Source organism: Montipora capricornis, chromosome 10, assembly GCF_036669925.1.
Source record: "Montipora capricornis isolate CH-2021 chromosome 10, ASM3666992v2, whole genome shotgun sequence".
In the NCBI taxonomy this organism is placed as follows: Eukaryota; Metazoa; Cnidaria; class Anthozoa; order Scleractinia; family Acroporidae; genus Montipora; species Montipora capricornis.
The window spans coordinates 8364282-8391781 of record NC_090892.1 but is presented as its reverse complement, the minus strand read 5'-3'; the positions used below and the strand labels follow the sequence as shown (position 1 = coordinate 8391781).

Sequence of the window (27500 nt, the reverse complement as noted above, 5' to 3'; positions counted from 1 at the left end):
CTCATGACTCTACAAAGCCAGGAAGGAAAGCGGTGAACTTCCATAATTTCAAGCAGCCAGCTGTGATCCACCGAGTCGTACGCCTTCTTTACATCTACCCAAGCCATGCTTAGGTTTCGTTTTCCTCTGTGACAATCTAACGTCACCATTCTGTCAATCATAAGATTGTCTGACGTCCCACTGCAGCCCAATCTGGCTCCCCTTTGTCCACTCTCCATCAGGTCGAATTCTCTCAAATGATTGTCCATTGGTGTCTGAAGGCACGACGTGAACCATTTGTAGATGTTATTTAGGCACGTTATTGGTCGCTGATTCTCGCTGCTGAATTCACCTGGTTTAGGGATGAGTCGCGTTTTTCCCTCAGAAAACCAAGTGGGATATTCCTCGGTGCTTTCAGAGATGGCAACGAAGGCTTTAGTGATCCCCTCATGCAGCACATGCATGCGCTTCCACCAATAGTTAACAAGGCGGTCAGGCCCTGGGGCGCTCCAGTTTCTTTTCTTGAGTAAACACTTGACCGCTTCAGAGCACTCTAACCTCCAGGACCCCTCCGAAGGCACTGGAACCTTCCTAGCAATTGCTTCCTTGATCTTACTCAGCCATTCTGCTTCCTTGTTCCCAGTCCCTCTCGTCTCCCATAACTCTATCCAGAAATTGCTTGCATCCTCAATGTTCTCAAATCTCTCTTCACTATCACACCCAGAGCGATTGCTAGAGGTACTCTGATATTTAGGTCGCTCCTCGTCTTCACTGCACAGCGCCCTGAAATGTGCGTAAACTTTCCTTGTATCTTGATTGAACTGCCGGTTAATCGATCTTGCTTCATGAAGCTTTTTTCCTCTGGTATATCCAGCTTTTAGTTTACGTAACTGTGACTTTTTCTTTTCCATATAATTAATCAGTTCAGAAGAAGAGATCTTTTTACATTCTTCCATCAAAATAGTCCTGTTTTTTCTTCCTTTCTTGGTGATCTTTCTGTTTTCCCTGATTCGCTCTAACTCAGCCTTTGCAATCGATATTCTTTTTCTCAGCTCCGTCACTTTCTTTTCAAATTCTCTCTTGTACTTGTCACTATGCCTTTTTCCACTGTCAGTCCGCATGTTATGTTCTTTTCTCCAACCCTTAATGAGCAGAAACGCTATGACAGCCGAGTATAATGCGCAATTAGCAACCCATAGATATCCGAAAGGGTTTTCCACAGGGAGGACTGTGTTTTGACTCATTATTTCGCCAACAGTCTTGTTGATTATATTGATTTCATTCCCAGAGGGCTTTTCTTTTATTCTGGTGTCAAACCCACGGCTGGTGTAATCGCCTGGTTGAAGATTCACCGATGCGAATAATCGTAACGCCTTTCCCAATAGATCGTCTTTGTCCTCGGTAAGAGTATTAACTGGTCCCACTGGAATTACAGTCTGATCCTGTGTACTATGCAGATTCGACTCTTGCTCCTGTTTATTAGCATTTCGCGCTGACTGGCACTTACCAGCGCGCTGTGCTGACTGGCACTTACTATTATTATTATTATTATTATTATTATTATTATTATTATTATTATTATTATTATTATTATTATTAGAATTCCGAACGAAACTGACCAAACTATTAGCTTGGGTTGCCTGTGTCAACTGGTTAATATGTAACCTGGCAACAGTTCTGAGTGCTTCACTCACGAGACGCAAAGTAGCTCAAAGAGTCAGCAGAAAGGCGAAATTGAGGTAAGAAATAACTCCGAGTATTTATTCAACTATTTATTCTAATATAGTCTCTAAAGATTTTTCTTGAAAACGATTTATAAACTGACATTTTGTTGCGTGCTGCATGGTCTGTGCTCGCCAAGCGCCTATTTTTTATTTAATTATTGTAAACACCCCTTTTATAAATTGAATCGTTTGCGGCTAGAAACCGTCTTTAAATTACAGCAACAGATATCTGGAGGCTGAAAACAACTATTTTTACCGGAGAACGACCCACAGGCGAACACTTCAGGGTCGATGTTCGAGATGATAATCGCGGCGTGAAAGTTCAAAATGTCAAGCGATTAGCTCAAGTGTCTGATTACAAGACGCTGTCAAATTTTTGCGTTTTATTTACCCAAGCTAGATTTGCGATAAAAAGTAAGATGAAGTGATACTTTTATCCAGAAAAATAGTTTTGAGAGGTAAATCCATGTACCAGATTGACTTTTTGGTCCACAAATTTGACCTAACTTTGGAAGTGATGGGACATCATAATAAAAATTCAGGTTCATATTACATGTGGATCTGACAACACGAAATAAGTACTCAAACATTATATTTAAATAATACGGGTTAGCTTTCCCAGCTACGCACAATATCTTGGCTTGCTAGCCTTCGCAAAAAAAGGTAATTTAGAGGCGAGTTTTGCTCTTTCAGGGACAAAATACTAAAGGCCGTCTGGAGAAGAAAATAAAAATCCAAACAACCTCAAAGTTACAGTTTTGAAACAAATTAGTAAAAACCTTCTTCCTGACAAATTTTCAGAAAATTGATTTTTTCTATCTTGCATAGGTATAGATGACCTTTACAGCAAGTCGCTCTTAAAGTCTCCAGACACTCCAAAATATTCATACCTGGCTATGTGCCACCAAGCTAGATCTTTAAACATTGAAAAATCAAACTTTTTACTATTCCATCCACCACAAAAGAAATTGCAGGATTCTTCTTTTAATCTTTTCTTGTGCGTTTAATAAACAATCAAAAAAGTATCTTGGCCTTTTGATTGACTCACACTTAAATAGAATTTATAGGTAAAAAATTAGAAGAAGCATCGGCATCTTGTCCAAGATAAGACGTTTTGTTGACTTGAGTATTTTGGTGAAACTTTTTAATTTATCCTTTTTTGACCTATGACATTATGATCTGGGGAAATACATACGAAACAATTCTTAAGCCAGTATTTATATTTTAAAAGAAAGCATCTTCTGCCTAAAACATTCTTAGACTATTCATTTTTTTACTAGTGTCCATAACTATAATTCCAGATTTGCATCGAAACAGTTTTACTATCTTTCTTATGCTAGAATTCAATATCCACTTTCAAGGCCTGTCTATTTGAAATACTATTGAAGATAACATAAAATCATCATCATTCTTATTCTGTTTTCAAGAAAAGACAAAAGAAGCAATATTTGAAGGATATTAGATGCATTAAATGTGTAAAACTGTTTTGCAATAATTAATTATGATGATCATATTGATACTTAGGAATAATTTCTTTTTTCCCCTAAAATTCTCCTATTTATAAGGTAATTAAAGTAATTATCCCTTGAATGTTTATTTTGTGGTTTGTGTTGTATTTGTATCTGCGTGTTGTATTACTGAATATATGCACGAAACTGGCTACCTATGTTTTCAACTTTTTAGTTATTCCAGGAAGCCAGTCCTTTTTTACTCGTGGATATATCCACGAGTTTTGGTGAGGTTCTTTATGCAAATATTCACTCCTGCGTAACCGGAAGTTCGATCTAATAAGCCAATCAGGATGGATAATCACAACACAGCTTAGAAAGCTGTAACTTCCTGTTCGCGTGGTTGTGCGCCGCCATTGCTGTGTGCCGCTTTTATACTTAAGTGTTTGAGCACCTTCCGCTGCATTTAGAAGCAAGAAACGGAAGAATTAAAGAAATGGTTTTCTTCGAAGGTGAAGCAAAAAATTTCTGAAAAAGTACAGATTGGTGCAATTAGTTGCGCACCGTCTTTCACTGACCAACGCGAAGACTTTAATACGTGTAGAAATGGAATCGACAGACACATGGTGAGAGGACAGTGCCTGTTCATCCCCTAAGCTCACGGGGGATAAATAAATTCCATTTGGAAGGTGACTACCATTTGGAGAGTAACATCGAAGCTATCAAAGTATACAAATGTTTATCAAAGCTATCACGAAGTTCTGCAAGCTATGAGTCATCAAAGCCACGTGAATACAACTTGAACAACATCCGTGACATGAAAAACAGTGTGGCAACCAAGCAATCCATGCTTCCAGACACTAGTACTGATGTGGTGGATCATGATGAAGAACTGTCAAAAGACTCGGTCACTGATTATGTAACGAACACTGATGAGGAATCCGTACCAATCTCCTGCGATAGAGGGCTGAGGCAGTACATGCTCCCCAGGACAGAGAACCTTCCAGGATTAATTCCTTACAAGAAGACGTCAAGCTTGTTTCAGAAAGACAAGGTAATTAGAAAGTGTATGGTGCATTATTTAAATAAGGACGTACCGCGGTTGTCTGAGTTGAGAAAATGTTTATCTCTTGCTTTTGGAAAATATTGTATCTCTATATGTAGACCGCAACTCCGACAACAATCTTCGAGAGTTGGAGATTCTAATCGTCATTTTTATCTTATTATCCGCAGGACTGCTAAACACAAAAAAGACTTGTCAGTTCTATTGTGTATTCAAGATCAATCTGCTACTACGGATTCGACAAAATTGAACCAACAAAATCAAAATTATTGTCTATCAAGAGAAAAGCTATTGATATCGGGAGACATTGAATCGAACCCATGGCCAGGCCCTGTTGCTCATGGAACGAGTACACATACAGCACATACAATACTGAGAAATCCTTCTATAGCACTGTTGCAGGCTCGATTAGCTCAAAAAGGATTGAAGGCACTAGAATGTACCTCAGATGGTTCATGCTTCTTTTCTTCTGTTGCCCACCAGTTATACAATGATCCTTCCTATCACATGAACGTGCATGCTGCTGGAGTTGAATCCATCAGAAACAACTGTCAAAAATTTATTGGACCCATTACAGAGCAATTATTGTGCGTTTGTTGTGACAGCAACATACATGGTGTGATGCACGTATTGTGCAAGCAGTTTGCAATGTATTAAATGTTACTATACATATCAATGAATCCATTGAGGGGTGGGCACCAGTAACTGTTATCAGTCCTGCAAGTGGACAACAGGGAACTACTGTGAACACTGGACATCTAGATGGAAGACGCTATGTTTCAGCACTTCAGTTAGATTATTATAAATGAAATCAGTGGTGTTACCAATGTCAGCAATTATTCAGAGCCTGGTAATAATCGATTAATCAACGATGGTCAAAAATGATGTGTGTCAGTATTAATTTCTTTAAAGCAGTGGTAAAAAAGAGTTTATATGAGAGAATCTATCAAGCGGAAGAGACAAAATCACTTGAAGAGCTCAGGGAAAAGAAAAACAATGCAAAACGCCAAAACAGATCTGAAAATATTAAAGCAGCAAGGGAATAGGAAAATAAAAGCAATCCAGAACATATCAGAGACCTAAACAGAAAAGCATAAAACCATTTAAGGAAAGCTATGCAGAGCTTAAGGCTAAACCAAACTGAAATTTGTCAAGGTTAACACTCTATTAGACATTCCATGTCAAAAGTGATTCAGTCTTTTTCGTGATAAGATAACACATGGCCCTGAATATATGTGCATTTGCTGTGATCAGTTATGGTTCAGATCATCTGTTTCTAAGTGTAACAGTATCAAATATAGTGATAAATATTCGCAAGGTTTGTTGGAGGAATGTATAACTGGCACAAAAAGTGTTAATATTACTGAATGGATCTGCTCTACTTGCTAAACCTGATGACCTAACAATATGACCTGGCCACAAAAATCAGACCTTATTCAAAATTACTCTGTCATCTGTGCAACGAACTTTGAACACATGGTACAGCTCTTTGTAGAGGATGTGTTAACGAGTAATCTTATGCCTATTGGAGAAATTGTATTCTTATTTCACACGTTTGAATTCCAGCAAAGGGGATTACCTGACATATATGCATTATTCTGGGTATCTAGTTGAATATGAGAGCCCACCGTGCTGTTACACAATTATCCAACTATCAATGCTAATGCGTAAAGAAAACTTCAGCCTGCCAATGTTAAACAATCGCGGTAACTGTCATATCCACGAGTAACGACAGTGGCACTTTAATTTTCTTTAATTTACCAAATATAATTATATATTATTTATTGTATCAGGGAAAGAAAAGTTGTTGTTTTTGTTGTTTGTTTTTTTTCCGCAAATTTAGTGTTTCCTGGCAGTCCTGGCCCACGTCTAGTTAGTAACATAGCTTCTATTTTACTGAATTTTCACTTTCAATTCTTTCCCGCTCATTCTGACTTTTGCGCACGAATTATTTTTGACCAGGTGTTTTGCACATATTAAAGTTGCTAGTGGGGAGTAAAAACTAAGTATACTTGATACAGCAGTAGAAAATTAACTTCTTTTCAATGTGGGCCTTGTAACAACTGTTTCTTACCACTGCTAAGGTTCGAATACATTTTTGTCCTTGAAACAAGAATTATATGCCATTTGATAAGCCCATGCCTGCTAGTGTACAAAATCTGCGAATGCTTTTTTTTTTTCGTGATGCCTACTTTTTATAGCATCTTGGAGTCGACTTTGCAACTCTAACATTTCCTTATTTATCTTTTCGTTTATTGCGGTGAACTTCTTAAAGTGCTCAATTTCATTTTCAATTACGTCGGCGCTTCTACCTTTCCGGAAAGCTTAGAGACCTGAAAACCCGGTTGACTAATGCCGCACTGTTCCGTTTAAAAATCACTTTATCTTAGCGCCCGCGGCTTCCAAAAATCATTAATAACGATTCTGTAAAAAATGTCGCCTGTTGCACGCTTTGATGGTACAGTAAGCACTCTGCACTTACGCTTTTTGTGCTATTTTAATCTGTTTGAGTTATCTCCTTCACGCATAATGAGCGAGGACTTGAAACCAAGGTTACCGGCGAAAGAATGAGCTTAATATTAAATTTCACTATCTTTAAACTTGAAAACACATTAATTTCCCCTTTTATAAAGTACGTTGATACTTTGTCCCTTTTATCACTCTTTTCAATCGAAAGGGAAAGGACCGGTCTGATTAATTAATTTTAAATTTGCTCCAGTGGTAAGCACAAGAGCGGTGACTATTTCTAAAGTGCGTTTAAATTAAAATTTAAGATACCTATTCCCGATTTTAAGGGAAAGGAAATCCTTAAAGCACGCTACCTTTTCCGCCAAGAATAGCTTCACGGTTTATAAGTCTTTTCTTCGAAGGAATGCTAAACAAACACGAATAGTCTCGCCTTTGACCATTGTGTACAAATGACCACGCAAAAAAAAAAAAAAAAATTCACAGCTGACCTTGCGTGAGACTGCAGATAATGTGAGCGATGCGCAAAATTGTTGTCAATCGGAACGGAAATTTGCGCTACCCTTCAAATAATCAAAGTTCCGTGACAAGACGCTGGAAAAATCTTCTAGTTTTTAAAAGTATGCTACTGGTGTTTCAATGCCGGAAATTATACTGTTAGGCGGGAAAAAGAACAACACCGAATTTAATTTCATTAAATTTTCAATGTGTAAGTAGTCGGTTTGAGTAACAGATGAAGTGAACAAATATTACAAAGCAAGTTCTATTTACAAGAAGGGAGAGCTTAATGAAACAAAAACGTAACACTGATCAAAACGGTAAACATTTTGTGAAAATATCAAGACAATATTGAATTTACATAGTTATCTGAATTTTATTTTGAAGATGCAAATAGCAAAACGGAATGGAATATTTTTCGTTGTGAGCCTGGGATGTATCAAGACTTTATCAAAGGTTTGTTTGTTTGTTTGTGTTTTCAGGTTAAATGCATCGATCTTTTGAAAGGATGTTTTTTGTGCTGTACTGCGAGGAAATTACGCTAAAAACTGGGGTAAATATTCCGGATCAGATTTCTTTGAAGTACGTGAACCAACGAATTTGATATCACTGCGATAACACCCCCTTAGAGTCCACAGTTAGTTTGTTCCCCCGGGGAAGAGTATTCTATATCTTGCTCTCTTATCAACTAACAACAAATGAATACATGCAAGCTGTCATAACAGTCTCTGTGACGACACTGCCGGAGTGGAAAGCGATCGCATCAAGGAACAGTGGCTGTTATTTCAATTTGTATTCGAAAATCAACATCTGAAAAACAAAAACACCTGTACCACCAAGATGTCCAGTGCTTTAAGTAAGTAGGCTGTACATGTCTCTGTCTGTACATCAGTTGACAGTGTCCCAACAGTAATGGATCGATATTAGTCCGTTCCTGTGATATTCAGGGCCATTTCACGCAACAATTATTAATCCTGTCTTAGCTGGAAAGACGAAAAAGATTACGAGTTTCGGACGACTAATTTCAATACCTAGGTATCATAAAAATGCAAGAATCACAAAATTCTTTCTCGTTTAACACAAGTTTCAGTGGATCCAGCAATCAAACATTTCCAGAGCCATTAAAAAGATTTCTTTCGTCGCCGTATATTGCGCTACTGGGTATTCTTTGTCTATTGATTTTTGGGTCCAATGGCCTGGTTATCTACTTGATCTGCAAGAAACGAACGCTCCGATCGATAACCAATATGTTTCTCACTTCGCTGGCCTTGTCTGATCTGATTTCTGGTGTTGTGGGATTTCCACTACTGGCCATCTGCTCCCTGAAGGAATTTATCCACATTTGCGTATCGTCTGTAATGTTTATTCGATTCAGCGCCATTGCATCAGTCTGTCACGTTCTTCTCATTGCCGTTGATCGATACATCGCCATAGTCCACCCGTTGCAACGCGCCACACTTGTTACCAAAAGACGAGCCATCTTCACGACGGTAATTGTTTGGATTTTGTCTTTTACAGCTTCTTTCATTCAGATGACTTGGTACTTCCCCGAAAACACTGTCTTAGATGAATATGAAGATAAAACCGAGAATATTGATGTAAAGTACAGCAAAGCCTGCATCGTTTTCTTTTTCGCCGTTCCTTTGGTTCTAATGTGTTTCATCTACGGGCGTATCTTTTACATTTCTTGTAAACACACAGAGAGTGATCGCAGATTGAGCGTCTCCCTTCAGCAAGCAGCACCGCGCTCCTTGCGTCCAAATGAATGGCGAGGCAAGAGCGTCCTGTTGATCTTGGTTGTGATATTCATTGGCTGTTGGCTTCCATTTTTTTGGGCCATGCTGGGCGATCACAAAGAATCATCGCAATTTTCACCTATGCCTCTTTGGGTAGAACGCTTGATGATATTTCTTCGTTTTCTGCCGCCACTTTCCAATCCACTGCTTTGCACTTTGTGGAAGCAGGATTTTCGTTCCGCGCTTAGAACGGAGGTCTTTCAAAAGATTATCAGAAACACTTAAGCTTAGGAGATCGAAGAGCGGGCGTGGACTTTCTCTGTCGAAATACAACGCGCAATCAACTGATGCTCTTCCAGATATATATATACACCAAAAGACCATGGCGCTGTGGGCCACAAGCAGAGGAAAAAATATGTCTAAAGTGTCTCGCTTTACTGAATCTGTGTCTTGCATAGATTTGCATAAAGCAAGCAAGCGGAGAGTGCAATTTAATAGTAAAACAGGTTAAAACAAACAAGTTGAACTGATCTCAAAAACAGCAACCGACAAGACTAGCTGTCATGTACCCTGACAGAAGACACATGTCAAATTCGATCTTGCATTAGAAAGAAGTTAACAAGATGACTCACTGCTATCTCAAAAGCCGGTGACAACACATGCCGGCAGCTCTTAATATCAGCATACAATGGCCGTGTTACTCAAGACAGGCATAGACTTTGGGTGAATATGGTTCGTTTGCACGGACTCCTTGTGTCTTTACAAATAACGCATAATAACGAACTCCAAAGTGTCAACCCCATTTAGCGCTGGGGAAACTAATCGAGGACACTGAAAAATCATATGAAATTGTTGATTGATTTTTTTAGGAGAGGGAAAACAAGAGGAAAACGGAGAAAAAGCCCTCGGAGCAGAGTAGAGAACCGGTCCAAGTCTAAGCCGAATCGATCTCGGATTACCTTGTTGGGAAGCGCGTGCTCTCACCACTGCGCCATTCCATCTCCTTTTAAAAATATCTCAGTGGTTTCAAATGGTCTGTAATACCTAATAAAACTCCAGCAACCGCAAACTTTGCCAGAATTATGCAAACGTAAAAACTAATGACGTGAAGGTTCCGCGTTGTTCAAATTGACGCAACAGCGGTTTTAGCATAAACCCGGGGGGGGAAAGCATAAATAGGTTTGGCAATCGGTTTTAACCTTGCTTCGTACAAACTGACCGTTTTCGTTGAAAGGCGCCAGAAGATGTTCTTATAATAAGAAGGAAAAAAATGAATCTCGTCTAGTCCTTTCTATTTTCGTAAATGGCTCTCAAGAACCCAGGGGTCATATCCTAATTCTGAGTAAAGTAGTAGGAGAGTCACTTGACTTCCGCTCCGATTGTCGAAACGTCAGTCAATGTCTCCGCCATCTCAAACAGTCCTTCTCAGGACTACACTCACCCGGACAATTTTTCTATTTAATTTCGAAAGAACCCAAAAGTTCATGTATCAAGACAGCGGGAAAGCAATCCATATGAACAGGGGCACCCAAGGAGAATATAGTTCAAAACCACTTAAACATAGCGTTGTTAAATGTATTTTATTAGCATTTAAACGGTAGATTTAGGCATATTTTTTTCCCTAAAAGTTTTTCATCTGTTCGGATTCCCGGCTGAAAGTCTAGTGATGCGAAAATTATAGGGATCAAAACTTACCTTTTCGAAAGTTTCAGCCAGAAAGAAGGCTCTAGAAAATTCTAGGTGACCTTTTTAGGGTAAAAATCCGCAATTATACCACGTCCTAAGACAGGAAGGCAAGCAAGAAATTTTACAACAAATGTTCCGAAAATTCTAGATATCAAATCGTCTTCCGAACAGATATTTTTCCGAAAATTGACGTTGGGTGCCCCTGATATGAATTTATCATCCTGGGGGTTTCTTGGCACAGTAGTTTAAGGGGCAGTTTCGCTCCGGCTACATGCCAAATTTGTTCTAGACCATGCTGAGTAACACTCCACAGCGTTTTCATTGTAAGCAACCGACTGGTTGTCTCCCACTAGTCAAGTTTTTATCGCTGTGATTTTGAATTGCTACTTTCTGCAGCAGAGTCCAGAAACTACAGGACATGTACTTTTAATGACCTCGTCAAATTACTGGCTCCTCGATGTAAACGAAGGCACCTTCTGTAGGTAACTTTAATTCGTGGTCCCATTTACTGGTATCATGCATAGATTGAGATTGAAAAGCGCAGGCAATAGCTCCCAAAAATGCACTTGTTTTCGCATATTTTTAATTTTATGTTTTACTATTACGGCCATTTAACTTAACGGTGAAGCTTATGAACAAAGAAAGAAGCAAGTGGAATGGCAGTTCTTACCTTCACTGTATACGCTACTGAAGGATTGTGCCTCTTTTTTCCGGTTCACGTTTACGCCGGGTCCTACCAATCAGGGTAAGAAAATGACCAAAAAACCCGGAGAGTTACTGCCTTGTCTTGTCTCATCAACTATAGCGTTCCGCGAATAGTAGAGCATAGCTTTACTTTTCACAAAGTTTCAAGAGTTAGTTAGGAAACTAAGCGACGATGATCGCGCCAACGAGAACGCTGAAAAACAAAAAACAAACAATTATTTCGTTATTACAATGGCCCGAAGGAAATAACCCCTTGGTAATCTTATGAGGCTCAGCAAAATGAAGATTTAATTAAAATCTCGCTTGTCAAAAGTTGTTCAGATTGTCAAGGTCGCGAAGTAACGAGAAGCATTTCATCAACGCCTGGAAACTTTCAATCAATATTCATTATTTATAACGCGCGCGTTAACATATGAATAGAATCACATGCGCGTAATAACAATAAGTTAATTAAACTATCAAACCATTACTATACATACAGGGCTTGAAATTAACTTTTTTGCTCAGGTGCCAGCGGGCGACTAATATGGAACATTTGGTCGCCAGATCATAAATTTTGGTCGCCAACTTTGCATGCAAGGAAAGTCATAATTATTAAATAGCACAAAAAAAAACAGCACTAGAAAGATCTCTAAAGCCATTGTTGTTTTCAGCTTAGTTTGGTGATAGTGTTCTTTAAGGTTATTTGAAATGGAGCGAAGCACAGTCCGTGTTTTCTATAGCAAGGCAAACATGGGTCCTTTATCTCTGCTTTTCACCTCTTCAAAACGTAGTTCTTCATTCTCCGACAGCTTGCCTGGCAAGCAACTTACCTTTATCGCGACTAAACGCAACACTACAATTGCTCGGCCTAGGCCCCCACACAACCACAATGCTCGTACCAGACTCCGATAAAAGGAGTGGCTCGTATACGGTTTCAGTAGCCTTCAGTATCGGAGGAACTTGGTTTCTTAACGTACTTTTCTACCGATATTTATCTCCATTTACTAATCACCTTGGGCATTCAATTTTGGAGGTGTTCGCTTTCTAACAGAGGGGACAAGTTCTCCAACCCACTTTACCTTAAGGGTACAGGTTGCTTTTTGAAAGTTCCATGCAAATTTCAAACCCATTATGCGATGTCTAGGTTCATTATCAATGTATCATCAATATCAAGGTAGTTCCGAGGAGGGTTGCAATGTTACGAGGCTTTGAATATAATCAAGAGCAAGACCATGAATGGCTTTAAATCATGGTGTTAAGATCTTAAAGGTCACTCTTTCCTTTACTGGTAGCCAGTGTAAAGACCGTAAGATTGGAGAAACGTGGTCGTACCTGGGTGTGTTAGTTATTAATCTGGCTGCAGCATTTTGTACACGCTGTAGCTTGGATATGGATTTCATTGGCAGTCCGTAGAGCAGGCTATTGCAGTAATCAAGTCTACCAAAAACTACAGCGTGAACAAGTGTTCGTGCAGTTTCGACAGATAGGTATTTTCTGATCCTTCCAATATGGTGGATATAGTAGAATGCAGTTTTACAAGTGTTGTTAATATGTGGTAACAGGGTCATATTTTCGTTAAATAGCATTCCCAGATTCCGAACCATCGCGGCTGGTGCTACAGCAGAGTCGCCGATAGACAAGGTTTTAATGTTGACCTTATTAAGTTTTTGCTTCGTACCAATTATCAGAAATTCTGTCTTGATGTCATTAATTTTCATCTTATCCATGATCATCCATGCACGAATTGCCTTTATACAGTTTTCCCCCGGAGAGGGGGGGGGGGGGGGCTACTCTCAAAAAAAATTGGGTAGGGGTGTGCGGCCCGCTTCCCAAAACCCTTACCCTATTTATGACCAAAATCTGCGATTTTCCCTACCCTACTTATGACCTGACCCTTAAATCAATACCCCGGCTGATGCAGACCTGCCTTATAATTATTTCCCTAGCTCAGACCGATGTTAAAGGCAATGTTTAGGGGGAGAGGAAGGCAAAGCGCGGATGGAAGAGGGGGGACATGATAAAGAAGTAGCTTCTTCTAAATAAAAAACGAATTCAAGACTAGAGTGCAAAAATCGATACCCTATTTATGACCAAAATGGCGGAAATTTGGCCAAAATCGATACCCTATTTATGACCAAAACGGCTGAAAAACCCTACCCTTTGGGGCCGCACATACCTATATAGCCCATATAATGGAGTACCCCCCCGCCCCCGGGAGTTTTCCATGGCTGCAATAGATTCGTCTTCCGTGGCGGTGCATCCTGGCTTAAAAGACAGATATAGCTGTGTGTCATCTGCGTACGCATGCACACAAGGAAGGTACTTTTCAATGATCATAAAAAGCTTACTAGAATACAAGGTGAATAACAATGGTCCAAGACACGAACCTTGAGGCACTCCACACGTTGTCATGAATACCTTAGAGACTCCACCGTCAAGTGTCACTCGTTGAGATCGACCAGACCAATATGACGAGAACCACTCTAAAGCTTTGCCAGATATGCCAAAGGATTTCCTCAGACGTCCCAACAAGATACTATGATCGACTGTGTCGAACGCAACGCTTAAATCTAAGAGAACTAATAGTGTTACATGCCCTTGATTCATACTCAGGAGGATGTCGTCGTAAATTTTAAGCTGTGCTGTCTCCGTGCTGTAACGTTTTCTGTAAGCTGACTGTAACTTGGGGAGCAAATCATTAGCCGTAAGGTGATCGTAAGTTTGATTGTAAACGGCTCGCTCTGTCAGCTTTGAGATGAACCTTAGGTTACGGATAGGACGTAAGTTATTAAAATCTGCGGCAAGTCCAGCTTTCTTCAGAAGTGGCTTTACAAGAGCCTCTTTCCAAACTTGCGGAAAATAACCATGGACTAAGGAAAAATTGATAATCTTGCTTATGAAAACTCTAACTAATCAGTTCCTTGTTTATGTTATGTAAAAACATTCGTGTCCGAATAGGTGTCGCCAACAATGTAATTGTTGTTTAGTTTATAAATTTAATTAAATCATCGCACGAAAAAACGGGTTTTTTCTGGTAGCTCGATGAGTAGAGCATCCGACGGGTGTTATGAAGGTCGTAGGTTCGATTCCCGCTGATTTTTCAGTAGTCCTTTCGCCCGTTGCCGGGCAACTTGTAATATATATCCCTCTCACGGGCACATTTCACCTTTCCATCATTTCACGTATTTCTATATAAAGTTTACGTCATAGAATGTGCGTCGTACGGAGTTTTATTCGCGAGTTGTTTGTGTCAAAAACCCGAACGAGCGAGAAACGAGCGAGTGAGGGTTTTTGACACGAACAAGGAGTGAATAAAATTCCGTACAAAGCACTTTCTATGTCGTGAACTGTTTATTACACATAAGACGAGAATTTTCCTTAAAATAGTTTTCTGAACGCAAATTAGAAACAACTAGACCCTCCGTGAGGGTACATTGGGTTGCCTGTGGTACGTGCACCGTTCCAGACAAGTTGGGGGGTCATTAAGACCATTTAAGGGGTCACCCAGAAGTCATACCAGCAGAGGCCCTTTGGCTCACAGGCTCTCACACGTTCGTACGACGAAACAGATATATCCTTGCGTAATATGTAGCTCTAACAGTGCACGATATTGTTTTGGTATTGTCTATCATTGTAGTGCCATGGTAGAAGTCTTGGGTAAATAGCCTGAGAAGACATGTGGTTACTAGCAAAGTACTGAACCCAGAAAGATTGAAGAAAATGAATAGGAAGTGAGAAACATTGGCTTCTGATAATTTTCAAGCTCCCTCACAACTTCTTTTCAGCACAAGTTTAAGCGTGCCCTCTGAGCATCTGACAGCTTGGCTTTGTAATACTAAAGTTTACTAAACTTAATCTCAGTCCGGCGGGGTTAGTGTATCGATGGGTGACCTAAAACATATACCCCTTCGCAAAACAGAAGCATTGGACCGAAAAAAATATTAACGCTAACAAATGCGAACTCAACAAGGTACAGATTTTGTTAGCTTGCTTTATGCAAAAACAAATATTGATGCAAAAGTAAATAAATATTGATACAGAGTTTTTAGAAAGAGCAGAAGAAAGTTTCCAGGACGGTCGCTCGAGAATAACATATTTACGACATAAAAACAACATTAATTTTGAACCGTGAATATCGAATATAAAAAGTTGCGATCAGCGACAAACATTTTGGGAGATTTTTGCTACGTTCAATTTTGTTATTGTACATTTTGGCCTGCACAAATAAATCGCAAAATCGAAAGTGACATCGCCGGAATTCAGCGGGCGCCGTGATTAAGTTACCGCGGCATCTTTACTTGCCAAACAGTGAAGCATCTGTGTCAAATGATGGCAAGATACCGGGTTTTCGTAAGTATCTTTTTCTGTCAAGTGTTATAAATAAAGTCTGACAATAAATGAGCGAATTCTAAACAAAGATCACAATCGCCCACCTTTGTTTCTGCAAAGTCAAAAATTTACTCTCCAAGACGAGGTTATTTATCACCAGGTAATTCCACCTTTTTGGAAATAGCAGCTACTTTATTATTCACCGGCGTCACAATTTTTTGCTGATTTTGGGGCTCATTTTGTTGAAACTTAAGCACGCTTCCAACAGACCTGCTTATTTTCATGAAACCTTTCCTGCTTACAGAGCAATACTAAAAATATCCTCCCGTATCACGTTTCAACCTTAAGCTCAAAACTTCAAAACACAACATGATATTATAATTCACAAAGCAGAAAATATCACAGAATCCTTTTCCAGCGAAACATTTTATCGAAACATACAACATAAGATGCACTAAAACGCCATTCGCGTTGCAATGACTTTCGACGCCATTGCTGGTTAACGAGGATAACAAACTCACGAGGCAGAATGTATATTTATATTTAATTAAGTTAGCACAACAGAAAAACGCTAACCTCATTTTGACACGAAAATGCCTTACTATTGCCATAAAAACTATCCAGTTAAGCTCGCATATTATAAAACATGATGAATTCATAAAGGCCACCTTTTCCAGCGAACAATTTTTTGAAACAAAGAATATAGATCGTTTTCACGTGACGTCATCATGTTCTAAAATCCAATGCTAAAGAGCCACGAAAGATTTTATCCTCATCAGGCATAAGAGGCGGTAAATTTGTATCCATTTGCAATTTTAAAGCTCAATAGCGTGCTTCGTTTGGAAACCAGAGCATTTTGAATTTCTGAGTTATAGCGGTGCGTGACACGAGGCGACGATCGAGTTTATTGAGAAATGTATATTTATCTCATGGTTTTGAGCCTTTTTAGAATTTAAAGCATTAGGAAAAGTGCTTCAGTAAATAGCTGCCTGTTCAGTACAGATGATCACCCGCCTAGATAGCCAAAGTAAGTAACAGATGTTGACACTATTTTCCGGCCGCCATATTGGTGCACCACATGTGTGCACCAACATGGCGTTTTCATACTGGGCTCTGTAAATTTCTGCGAAACATTTCGACGAATATCTGAAGTTTGGGGGAACGCGCGGGTCTAAAACTTGGAGAAGTGTCTTCTTCATTTATCTTCTACAACATCACGAATTCTTGACTTTTTCCACTGGATGGTTTTCGATTTATTTTTTTATTGCGTGACAGTGAAAACGATCTATATTTGCTCTTAGAGGTTAAAACCTCTTCCTATTTCATTGCGTGCGTGAAGACAAGAAACTCAATCGTGTCAAATTATTTACCATGTACTTCAGGTTCAAACCCTTTCCTGAAGAACCTTTTCCTTGAATAACAAGAAAATGCTTTACTATTGCCATAAAAACTATCCAGTTAAGTTCGCATATCATAAAACATGATGAATTCATAAAGGCCACCTTTTCCAGCGAACAATTTTTCGAAACAAAGAACATATTTGCTCTTAGAGGCGAAAACCTCTTCCTATTTCATTGCGTGCGTGAAGACAAGAAACTCAATCGTGTCAAATTATTTACCATGTACTTCAGGTTCAAACCCTTTCCTGAAGAACCTTTTCCTTGAATAACGAGAAAATGCTTTACTATTGCCATAAAAACTATCCAGTTAAGCTCGCATATCATAAAACATGATGAATTCATAAAGGCCACCTCTTCCAGCGAACAATTTTTCGAAACAAAGAACATATTTGCTCTTAGAGGCGAAAACCTCTTCCTATTTCATTGCGTGCGTGAAGACAAGAAACTCAATCGTGTCAAATTATTTACCATGTACTTCAGGTTCAAACCCTTTCCTGAAGAACCTTTTCCTTGAATAACAAGAAAATGCTTTACTATTGCCATAAAAACTATCCAGTTAAGCTCGCATATCATAAAACATGATGAATTCATAAAGGCCACCTTTTCCAGCGAACAATTTTTCGAAACAAAGAACATATTTGCTCTTAGAGGCGAAAACCTCTTCCTATTTCATTGCGTGCGTGAAGACAAGAAACTCAATCGTGTCAAATTATTTACCATGTACTTCAGGTTCAAACCCTTTCCTGAAGAACCTTTTCCTTGAATAACGAGAAAATGCTTTACTATTGCCATAAAAACTATCCAGTTAAGCTCGCATATCATAAAACATGATGAATTCATAAAGGCCACCTTTTCCAGCGAACAATTTTTCGAAACAAAGAACATATTTGCTCTTAGAGGCGAAAACCTCTTCCTATTTCATTGCGTGCGTGAAGACAAGAAACTCAATCGTGTCAAATTATTTACCATGTACTTCAGGTTCAAACCCTTTCCTGAAGAACCTTTTCCTTGAATAACAAGAAAATGCTTTACTATTGCCATAAAAACTATCCAGTTAAGCTCGCATATCATAAAACATGATGAATTCATGCGAACAATTTTTTGAAACAAACAACATATTTGCTATTCGGCCAATTAGAGGCAAAAACCCCTTCCTATTTCATTACGTGCGTGAAGAAAAAAAAACCCAATCGTGTCAAATATGCGCAATATTACAACAAACTAAAATTTCAGGATCAAGCCGTTTCCATGAAGAACCTTTTCCTTGAATAATGAAGCACAAAATAGACGACAAGCTTTCTTTCAAATAATTCTTGGCTGTCACATAATCCTTTTTTTTTTTTACCTGAAGACTGTGCAGAGTTGATCACAGATCCACTTAAGGTGTTCCATTCGTTCTCTGTCTTTGTTGAACCCATAAGTTAACAGAGAATTTTCCATTTGGTTTCAGTGTTCTACGTAACATCAAACTTGGTAACATCTTAGAAATGCAGCTCACTTTGATTTCGGCTCGACGGGCGACAGTTTGTTGTCGACGTCCATTACTCGTCGCTTTTAAGATTCCACCGCCTGTCTTGTTCAGTATCCAAATGACTTGCCATTATTGAGCTTCATAAGGGTATATTTTTTTCAAAGATCCACTAAAACGCCATTCGCGTTACATGACTTTCGACGCCATTGCCGGTTAGGTTTATCATTCTACTGTGTCCACCAGAGAAATCTACGCATTTCCACCACCCTCTCTATCCTAAGAAAATACGAGCAGAAGGCTCTATGCACAAAGACACCACTTAGCAGGGGAGTGACAGGCAAGACTTTTACCGACTGACGGAAAAAAAAAGAAAAGAAAGAAAATAAATAAAACAAACAAATCTCACCCACTAACTCACTAACAATAGAACCAAATGCAAATTTAATTTAATTCAATAACAAAGTACGATTTGCACGAGATGCACGAGATCCACGAGTGATTGGCATGGAAACGCCTTTACGCTATCATTGATTGGTTATACTTCCACATGTGAAATAGCTGTACGCCATTCTGATTGGCTGTATAAGCCTTTTCCACATGTGAAAATAAAGCGTATAGATTTGTACAAATGAGCTTTATGGAATAAAATTCTCATGTTATGTGTAAAAAAACAATGGCGCACGGCTTTGTAGTGCCCGCAGACTACAGTGAGACACATTGTCCTTTCAGGACCTAGTTAAAACGACCTACAATAGCTCGCCAGTGAGTTCTAGTAGCTCCGTGTTAGGGAGGTCGTAGGTTCGATTCCTTCCTAGGACTCAACCTCGTCCCCAGGGTCTTTCTTCTTTTCCTCCAAGTAAGGGAAGAAGAGAGACCCTGGAGACAAGGTTGGCCTAGGACTCTGATTTTCCTGTTAGTTTTCGCCCGTAGCCAATCAGCTTGTAATATATATCCTTCTGACGGGCGCATTACACCTTTCCATCATTTCACGTACATGGAGGAAAGTGGAATATTTCATACCAAAGATAAGGATTTTCAACATGGTACAGAAGAAAGGCGAATTGAACACTGGTAATCATTAACCACGTTTAAATGTTTTAACCATCGTGTTAGCCATCATATGTTGTGACATGTCCTGTCTCCGGTGCTGAGGAGTCCCGGGGGCCGACCCTCGGGATTGACTCAGTAACGAAAATGCAAAAGGAACCCAGAATACAATAGATCTGCATCCTATATTGATCCAGTAAAAAAAGGGTTAACTTTAGAAAGAGCACAGGGCGAGGTATAGTATGCCAAAACAGTGGATAGCGTTGAACCCGTGCGCTGATTGGCTACCCGAACTCCGGATATCCTGTGCTATTCACCTCCGAGCAATTCGCGCGGAATTTGCGCCCGAAAATGTTGTAATCTTTGCAGGAATAAATGAGTTGAAATCATGTTTTGGTGCCATATTATCTCACTGTTTTAGTATATAACCGTATGAAAATAACTATTCACAGCAGCGTGGCTAGTGGTGGATATTTACAATGCACCTCGCCGCTTCGCGAGCCACATTCCACCACCAGCCACTTCCACTTCGGGAATAGTTGCTAATTAACAGGAGTCCAATGGACTCTTGTTATAAATGAAAAAACAATTGTGCTTCAATTACGGAGTATATTTATCTTTTGATTTGAAAAGCTTATTACAGCATGGTTTTGAGAGCATGAGTTTCTCAATGCCTCCTAAGCCTTCTCAGGCCATTTTCTGGTGCCATACGTTGCTTTGTAGTTGGTATCGTAAATCGAAACTGACCTAAAATATAGGGTTTTCACGCTACGTCGTGGCCGCCGTATTGGTGGACGAAAACAAAAGATTTCTTATTTGCTCCTTTTGTTCGTCCACCAGCAATTGTACATTACATCGTTGTTATCTTCGTCTAAAGTGATTCGAAGCAAACCATCTATTTGTTTTCGTCATAAATCTGCGAGAAAAGGGCAATAACATGACGTTTGGAGGGCATATAGTTTATTTGTGGCCCGACTGGCATCATTTGCGCCCGAAAGGGACATAAATAAACTATACGCTCGACAAAAGTGGTGTGTTTATCATTACTATCAATACACCAAAAATACAGCATGAAACTATGGTACAGAAAGTTGTCGCTACAATACGTATACGATCAGCTTAACAAGAGCAAAAATTGAGAGAGAGAAAAGAGCAAAAAAAACTCATCCCCGAAAATTAGCGCAAACTCTAACATTAAAATGAGATGCTCAGGATCTCATTGGCCGAGTGAAATCGGTTTGACACCTCTGCACCCAATCAGTCAGGGAATTTCCCGTTTGGCCCGCAAAAAGGCGCGTTTTAAAGAGGGTAGTTTGTCATTTGGCAGCGCGTATTGATAATAATTGATGTTTATGGTGGCTCAAACCGTTCCAACAATTTTAACAAGATACACTCACCGATGTGCCGTGCCATGTTTAAAACACCCTTTATTTTGTCCTTAAACGCTTATATTTCAAAACAAATTTGGTGTCCCACGTCTTTTATTGCTTTACAGTGATCAGCAAGCTGAGATAAAACTCTCCACAAAGTTTAAGAAAATATTCAGTATCCGCTACAGAGAATTTTCTTCAAAGTTTGAACGTTTGAAACTTTGCAGAGAGCTTTCACTTAGTTTGTTAATCACTTTACAGCAATAAGAACTGGGGTTCACTTGGTTCGTTTTTGCGACATAAGCATTTAAAGACAAAATATAGGGTGTCTTTAGATGGCTCTTTTGCTATGGTAACCTATTAAATCATTTCGATGAGTGTTTCGCATGGTACTATAACTTTGCCGCTATGTGAAACAGTTGGGTAGATTCAATCCTCCTAAATAGGACAGTTTGTTTGTTTTAGAAAGTATTCAACTGGCTTGAGCCTTGAAGTATGATAGACTTCTTTACAAAAAGAGGGGACCTAATTCCTGCGGTCGCGGTCTAAAGAAGGCAAAAAGCGCGGGGAATTAAGCAGTAGAAACAAGTCGGATCGATAAATGAACGCGTTGTGGTTACCTTCAATTAGTTAGGACTGGTGAATTTTGGCTTGAGACCTTTCATTCGCAAGACCAACAAATCAATTACAGACTATTGCTTTGCCATCGGTAACGAGAGAATGACAGAGCAGCATGCAGAAACAGAAGAACCTTGTAGGTACAATTGAAGTTCTGGTTCCAGTTGTCGAAAACCTGGATAACGCCATCCACTGGATAAATTACTATCCATTGGATAGAGCAATTGGTGTCGCTATTACTTATGCACTGGATAGTGATTTATCCGGTGGATAGCGCTATACATCGTTTGAACAACTGCAGCTGGGGCCAGGTGATTAGAATTTAATGATGGCTTTAAATAAGATTGAGTTGAAGGTAAGATGATAACATTCCGTTGAGTGCATCGGTGAAACAACAGTTAATAAGATAACTATGCGTACAGAATTTCTCATGATAAACTGTCGAAACGAGAATAGAAGCATTAATGAGCCAAACTGTAGCAGTCTTCAGGACTCTAAGTGAGCGACTTGCCTTCCTTGCGTATCATATTAGCATTGGTAATGAGATGGGGACGAGTGAAGTTAGGAATAATTTCACGCGCGTTTTGTCCAAAATCAAATAATTTCCCGAGACTGAAGGCAAGGGAGATTATTCTATTTTGGACAACACGCAAAGTGAAATTATTCCCTAATTTCACAAGTATACCATTTTGATTAGCTATTAATATCATGGGTGACAAATTTATAAATACGAAAATGTGAAATAAATTTGTGAAACTGTTTTTATAATTAATCTTGCAAAGAAATCATTTCAAGAAGCCAAAGGGAATTTTTGTCGGATTTTGACGCAAGCAGATGATCTGAGGCAGTTGAAAATTCCGCTAGACTTTACTGTAGTTCTAGTTTCCTTTCCCACGCGCCTAATTCCCTCCGAGATACAATAAACATCTTACTAACCTCGTTTTCTCGCTCCTTGTACTGTAAGTTACGAAACCCCGTTTTTACTCGTGGATATATCCACGAGTTTTAGTGGGGATCTTTATGCAAATTTGTCACGCCTGCGTAACCGGAAGTTCGATCTAATTAGCCAGTCAGGATGGATAATCGCAACACAGCTCTGACTTCCTGTTCGCTACGAGGTTGTGCGCCGCCATTGCTGTTTGTGGCTTTCTTCGTAAGTGTTTAATTTGAGCACCTTCCGCTGCATTTAGAAGCAAGAAACTGAAGAATTAAAGAAACGGCGTTCTTCGAAGGTGAAGCAAAAGATTCTGAACAAGTACACATTGGTGCAATTAATTGTGCACCGCCTTTCACTCTCCAACGCGAATACTTTAATAATACATGTCGAAATGGAATCGACAGACACATGGTGAGAAGCGGTCAGTGTAAAACGCAGACTGCAGACTGCAGACTGCAGACCGGGGGTAAAATGCAGACTGAGGTTATAATTTAATTGTTGAAAAAGCCCAAACCCATAAGAAATGCTAATAGTTAAGCTAGGCCTAATTAAGCCTAATACAAAAATTTGGTTTTATCAACGGAGTTGATAATGTAAATTGGCCACCGTACAGAGATTCTAAAAGCTGACGTTTCGAGCGTTAGCCCTTCGTCAGAGCGAATCGAGGGATTATGGGTTACGTGTAGTTTTTATAGTAGAGTAGGAGCTACGCTATTGGTGGTAACATGGCAACGTGAAAAATAGGAATATATTAGTTAAATGAAAAGCGTTCGTTAATACCGTGAGGATTAAGGGTGCCGATTTGAAAGATGAATTTTTGTTCCAGATTCTTGCGGCTTTCCGTCGTACCTAGATGTAGGGAAAGGCCGCAGATAGCCATGTGTTTTTTGGAGTGGTTAGGCAGATTAAAATGGCGAGCGACTGGCTTGGATGCATCCTTGTCATTCTTCTCAACATCGCGAAGGTGTTCACGGAATCGGTCACCTAGTCGTCTACCTGTCTCACCAATGTATAATTTATTGCATAACGTGCAGGTTATGCAATAAATGACATTTGCGGAGGTACATGTGAAACGATCGGTGATCTTAACAGATCGCTTAGGTCCCGATATCTTGCTAGTTTTAACAATGAAAAGACAAGTTTTGCATCGTGAGCGCGCGCATTTGAAAGTGCCGGGTTGCTCGTTAATTTTGAGCGCGCTTCTAACTGAGAAGTTGCTTACGTTTTTGTCACGTTTGAATGAAATAAGTGGAGGTTGCGAAAAGATTCTACTAGTCTCGGGATCATTTTGGAGTAATTTAAAATTACTAAGAATGATGCTTTTGACTGCGTGATTATGAGGATGCAAAGTGAGGGTGAATGGAATTCTGTCATTCTTATCTTTTTGTGACGTTTGTAGTGATGACTGTCGATCAAATTGTTGGGCGCGATGATGGCCCGCTTTGACCACAGAGACAGGATAGCCACGTTTTTCGAAGAACTGGCACATCTCCTCTGATTTGCTGGAAAAATCGGAGTCATCACTACATAGACGTCGAAGTCTAAGAAATTGAGAATAAGGGATGGAGTTCTTGACATGTGATGGATGTGACGATGAATACAACAAATAACTGTGTGAATCAGTAGGTTTGTAGTGCACACTAGTACATAGCACGTTGCCTCTAATAGAAACTTTGATATCTAGAAAAGCCAATGAAGTTTCCGAAATTTCCCAGGTATATTTAAGAGCCGGATGAAAAGAGTTGACGGAGGTTATAAATTGATCGAGTTCTTCTCTGCTGGATGAAATAGCGCCGATGCAGTCGTCGATGTAACGGCCGTAGAGTTCAGGTTTGGGGTCGTTGTACTGATTAAAAAATTGGTGTTCAACATATCCTACAAAAAGATTGGCATAGCTAGGTCCCATTCTTGTGCCCATCGCTACACCATTAATTTGTTTGTAATAGTTGCCGGCGAATGAAAAACAGTTAAGCGTTAAAACTAGTTCGGCAAGGCGGAGGAGCGTTTCCGAGCTAGGTTCTTTGACAGTGCGTTGATCGAAAAAGTGTTTAAGTGCTTGAAGACCTTCGCTATTAGGAATGACTGTGTATAGAGATGTAATGTCCATGGTGAAAATAAGTTTGTCTTGGCCGGAGAAATTGAAATCTTGGAAAATTTGTATAGAGTGTGTACTGTCTTTAGTGTATGATGGCAATGATTTGTCGATAGGCGTCATAATCCGGTCTAAGTATGTAGCAATGAGTTCGGAGGAGCAACTACAGGCAGAAACGATAGGGCGACCTGGGTTGTTGGGTTTGTGAATTTTAGGCAAGAAGTAAATGCACGAAGTTCTAGGGGTGTTGATGATGAGATTAGTGGCAGTGTCCGGTAATTCTTGATTAACTATAAGATTTTGAATGGTGTCTTTGACAAGTTTTTGATTTTTGGAAGTGAGATCTTTAGGGATTTTGGCATAAAACGAGGTATCCGAAAGTTGCCGCAAAGCTTCTTTTTGGTAAAGGTCGGACCGCCAAACAACTGCCGCGCCGCCTTTGTCGGCCGATTTGACAGCTATGTCGTTGCGTTTACTAAGATTTTTAAGCGCCGCCCACTCTTCCGAGGAAAGGTTGGAAAATTTAGTGTTGCGATTGAATCTAAGTTTGTGAATGTCGTGACGGCATTTTTTGGTGAAAAAATCTAAAGAGGCAAATTGTCCCTCTGGGGGAGTCCATTTGGATTTGCGAACTGGAAGTGTTTCAAAAATATCTTTATTAGAAGTGTCCGAATCATCATCATCTTTGTCGTGAAAAAAGGCTTTTAACTGAACGCGGCGAAGGAATTTTTCGACATCTTGCTTAATAGAAAATTCGTTGGTGCGTTTGGTAATAGGGACAAAATTTAGGCCCTTACTGAGAACAGATTTCTCTGAGTCAGTAAGCGGAAGATTTTCTGGAATTGTAATTACGGTATTATGGCTATGCAATGTAGTGTCGTCGGTAATTTGCGGACCTATTAATTGTTGAAGTTTTAGAGTCTTGGTTTGGTGTAAATGGTCAAACAGTCCAGAATTAAGTTGTCGGATTTTGGCGCGAATCGATTGTACTAAAATTGCTGGACAGATTTTGGAAAGTTCGGAGCGGCAATGAAGAATTTGTTTGTCAAGTGCGATTCGTTTTTGGCACATAGCTCTAATTGTGATCCTCATAATATTACGTGAAAAAGAATTTTGCGCACATTGAATTTGGTGAAGATACTGATTTGAATGAGAGAATGTAGACGGATGAAAGTTCGAGCGAAAACCTTTAGGAATGACTTTAGAATTGAGGCAACGGCCGATGAAGTTGATGTGACTACAAAACCTAGTTTTGGCGAAAATGAGAGTGGCTAAACGGAAAGCTAAGTTACTGCTAAGTGTGGGAAATCTCTCTCTTTTAGAATCTCTGTACGGTGGCCAATTTACATTATCAACTCCGTTGATAAAACCAAATTTTTGTATACTACTTCCCCACCGACGCAGCACCACAGTTTCTTTAGAAAATAACCCTTCACTAATTAAGCCTAAGGTTAGCATTTCTAAGGGGTTTGGGCTTTTTCAACAGTTACGTTATAACCTCAGTCTGCATTTTACCCCTGGTCTGCAGTCTGCGTTTTACACTGACCGTGGTGAGAAGACTCGAGAAGTCAGTCTCTGCCGATCCCCTAAGCTCACGAGGGATTAATAAACTCCATTTGGAAGGTGACTTCCATTTGGAGAGTGACATCGAAGCTATCAAAGTATACCAATGTTTATTAAGCTATCACGAAGTTTTGCAAGCCGAGTCATCAAAGCCATATGAATCCAACTTGAACATCAGTGACATGAAAAACAGTGAGGCAACCAAGCAACCTATGCTTCCAGACACTAGTACTTGTGTGGCGGACAATAATGACGAACCGTCGAAAGACTCGGTCATCGATTATGTAAGGAAAACTGATAAGGAATCCGTACCAATCTCCTACGATAGAGCAAGGGCTGAGGCCGTTCGCAAATGGAAACACGCTCCCTGGAACAGAGAACCTTCCACTGAGAATTCCTTATAAGAAAACGTCGAGCTTGTTTCATAAAGACAAGGTAATTAGAAAGTGTACGGTGCATTATTTAAAGAAGAACGTACCGAGTTCGTCTGAGTTGAGAAAGTGTTTATCTCTCGCTTTTGGAAAATAATATTATACTGCAGTAAGAATGTCTAGACCTAGACCGCAACTCAGACGTAACAAATCTTCGAGAGTAGGAGATTCTAATAGTCATTTTTACCTTATTACCCGCAGGACTCCTAAACACAAAAAAGACTTTTCAGTTCTATTGTGTAGTCAGGATCAATCTGTAACTAAGCATTCAACAAAACTGAATCAACAAAATGAGAGTTATTGTCTAACAAGAGAAAAGCTATTGATATCAGGAGACATTAAATCGAACCCAGGCCCTGTTGCTCATGGAACGTGTACACATGCAGTACTGAGAAATCCTTCTATAACACTGTTGCAGGCTCGATTTGCTCAGAAAGGATTTAAGACACTAAAATGTACCTCAGATGGTTCATGCGTCTTTTCTTCTGTTGCCCACCAGTTATACAATGATCCTTCCTATCACATGGACGTGCATGCTGCTGGAGTCGAATATGTCAGAAACAAACCGTCAACAATTTATTGGACCCATTACAGAGCAATTGTGGGTGTGTTGTCACATTAACATACATGGTGTGATGCACTTATTGTGCAAGCAGTTTCCGATGTATTAAATGTTGCAACACATATAAATGAATCCATTGAGGGGTGGGCACCACTAGCTGTTATCAGTCCTATAAGCGGACAGCAGGGAACTACTGTTATTAACATTGGACATCTAGATGAAAGAAACTATGTGTTTCAGCAGTTCAGTTAGATTATTATAATGACAGTATTTCAGCTTATGAAATCAGCAGTGTTACCAATGTCAACAATTTTTCAGAGGTAATAATCGATTAATAAACCATGGCCAAAAATGATGTGAGTGTCAGTAATAATTTCTACAAAGCAGTGGCAA

General features: G+C 39.6%; 2 protein-coding genes across 6 annotated transcripts in view; one reads left to right on the top strand and one right to left on the bottom strand.

Annotated features, from left to right (window-relative positions):
* LOC138019199 (beta-2 adrenergic receptor-like) overlaps window positions 1-27500 on the bottom strand; it is a 65255-nt gene that overhangs the window by 29695 nt on the left and 8060 nt on the right. The window contains exons 2-3 of one of the 5 annotated variants that reach the window (XM_068865897.1): window positions 18362-18840; window positions 11271-11498 (exon numbers count right to left, since the gene is read on the bottom strand). The exons of 1 other annotated variant lie outside the window; for it this stretch is intronic. The gene's annotated coding sequence lies outside the window, so the exon portion shown is untranslated. Of the gene's footprint in view, window positions 1-9873; window positions 10572-10609; window positions 10695-11270; window positions 11674-18361; window positions 18841-27500 lie in introns of those variants that run through there. 3 more of the 5 variants (XM_068865898.1, XM_068865896.1, XM_068865904.1) reach the window with 3 other exon arrangements.
* On the top strand, window positions 7190-9892 carry LOC138019201 (histamine H2 receptor-like). The gene has a single exon (XM_068865909.1). It carries the CDS (start codon window positions 8225-8227, stop codon window positions 9197-9199), a length of 975 nt encoding a protein of 324 aa, XP_068722010.1. The 5' UTR covers window positions 7190-8224; the 3' UTR covers window positions 9200-9892.

Coding starts and splice junctions, on each gene's coding strand:
- LOC138019201 (XM_068865909.1), top strand. CDS start 8,225: ATGCAAGAATCACAAAATTCTTTCTCGTTTAACACAAGTTTCAGTGGA.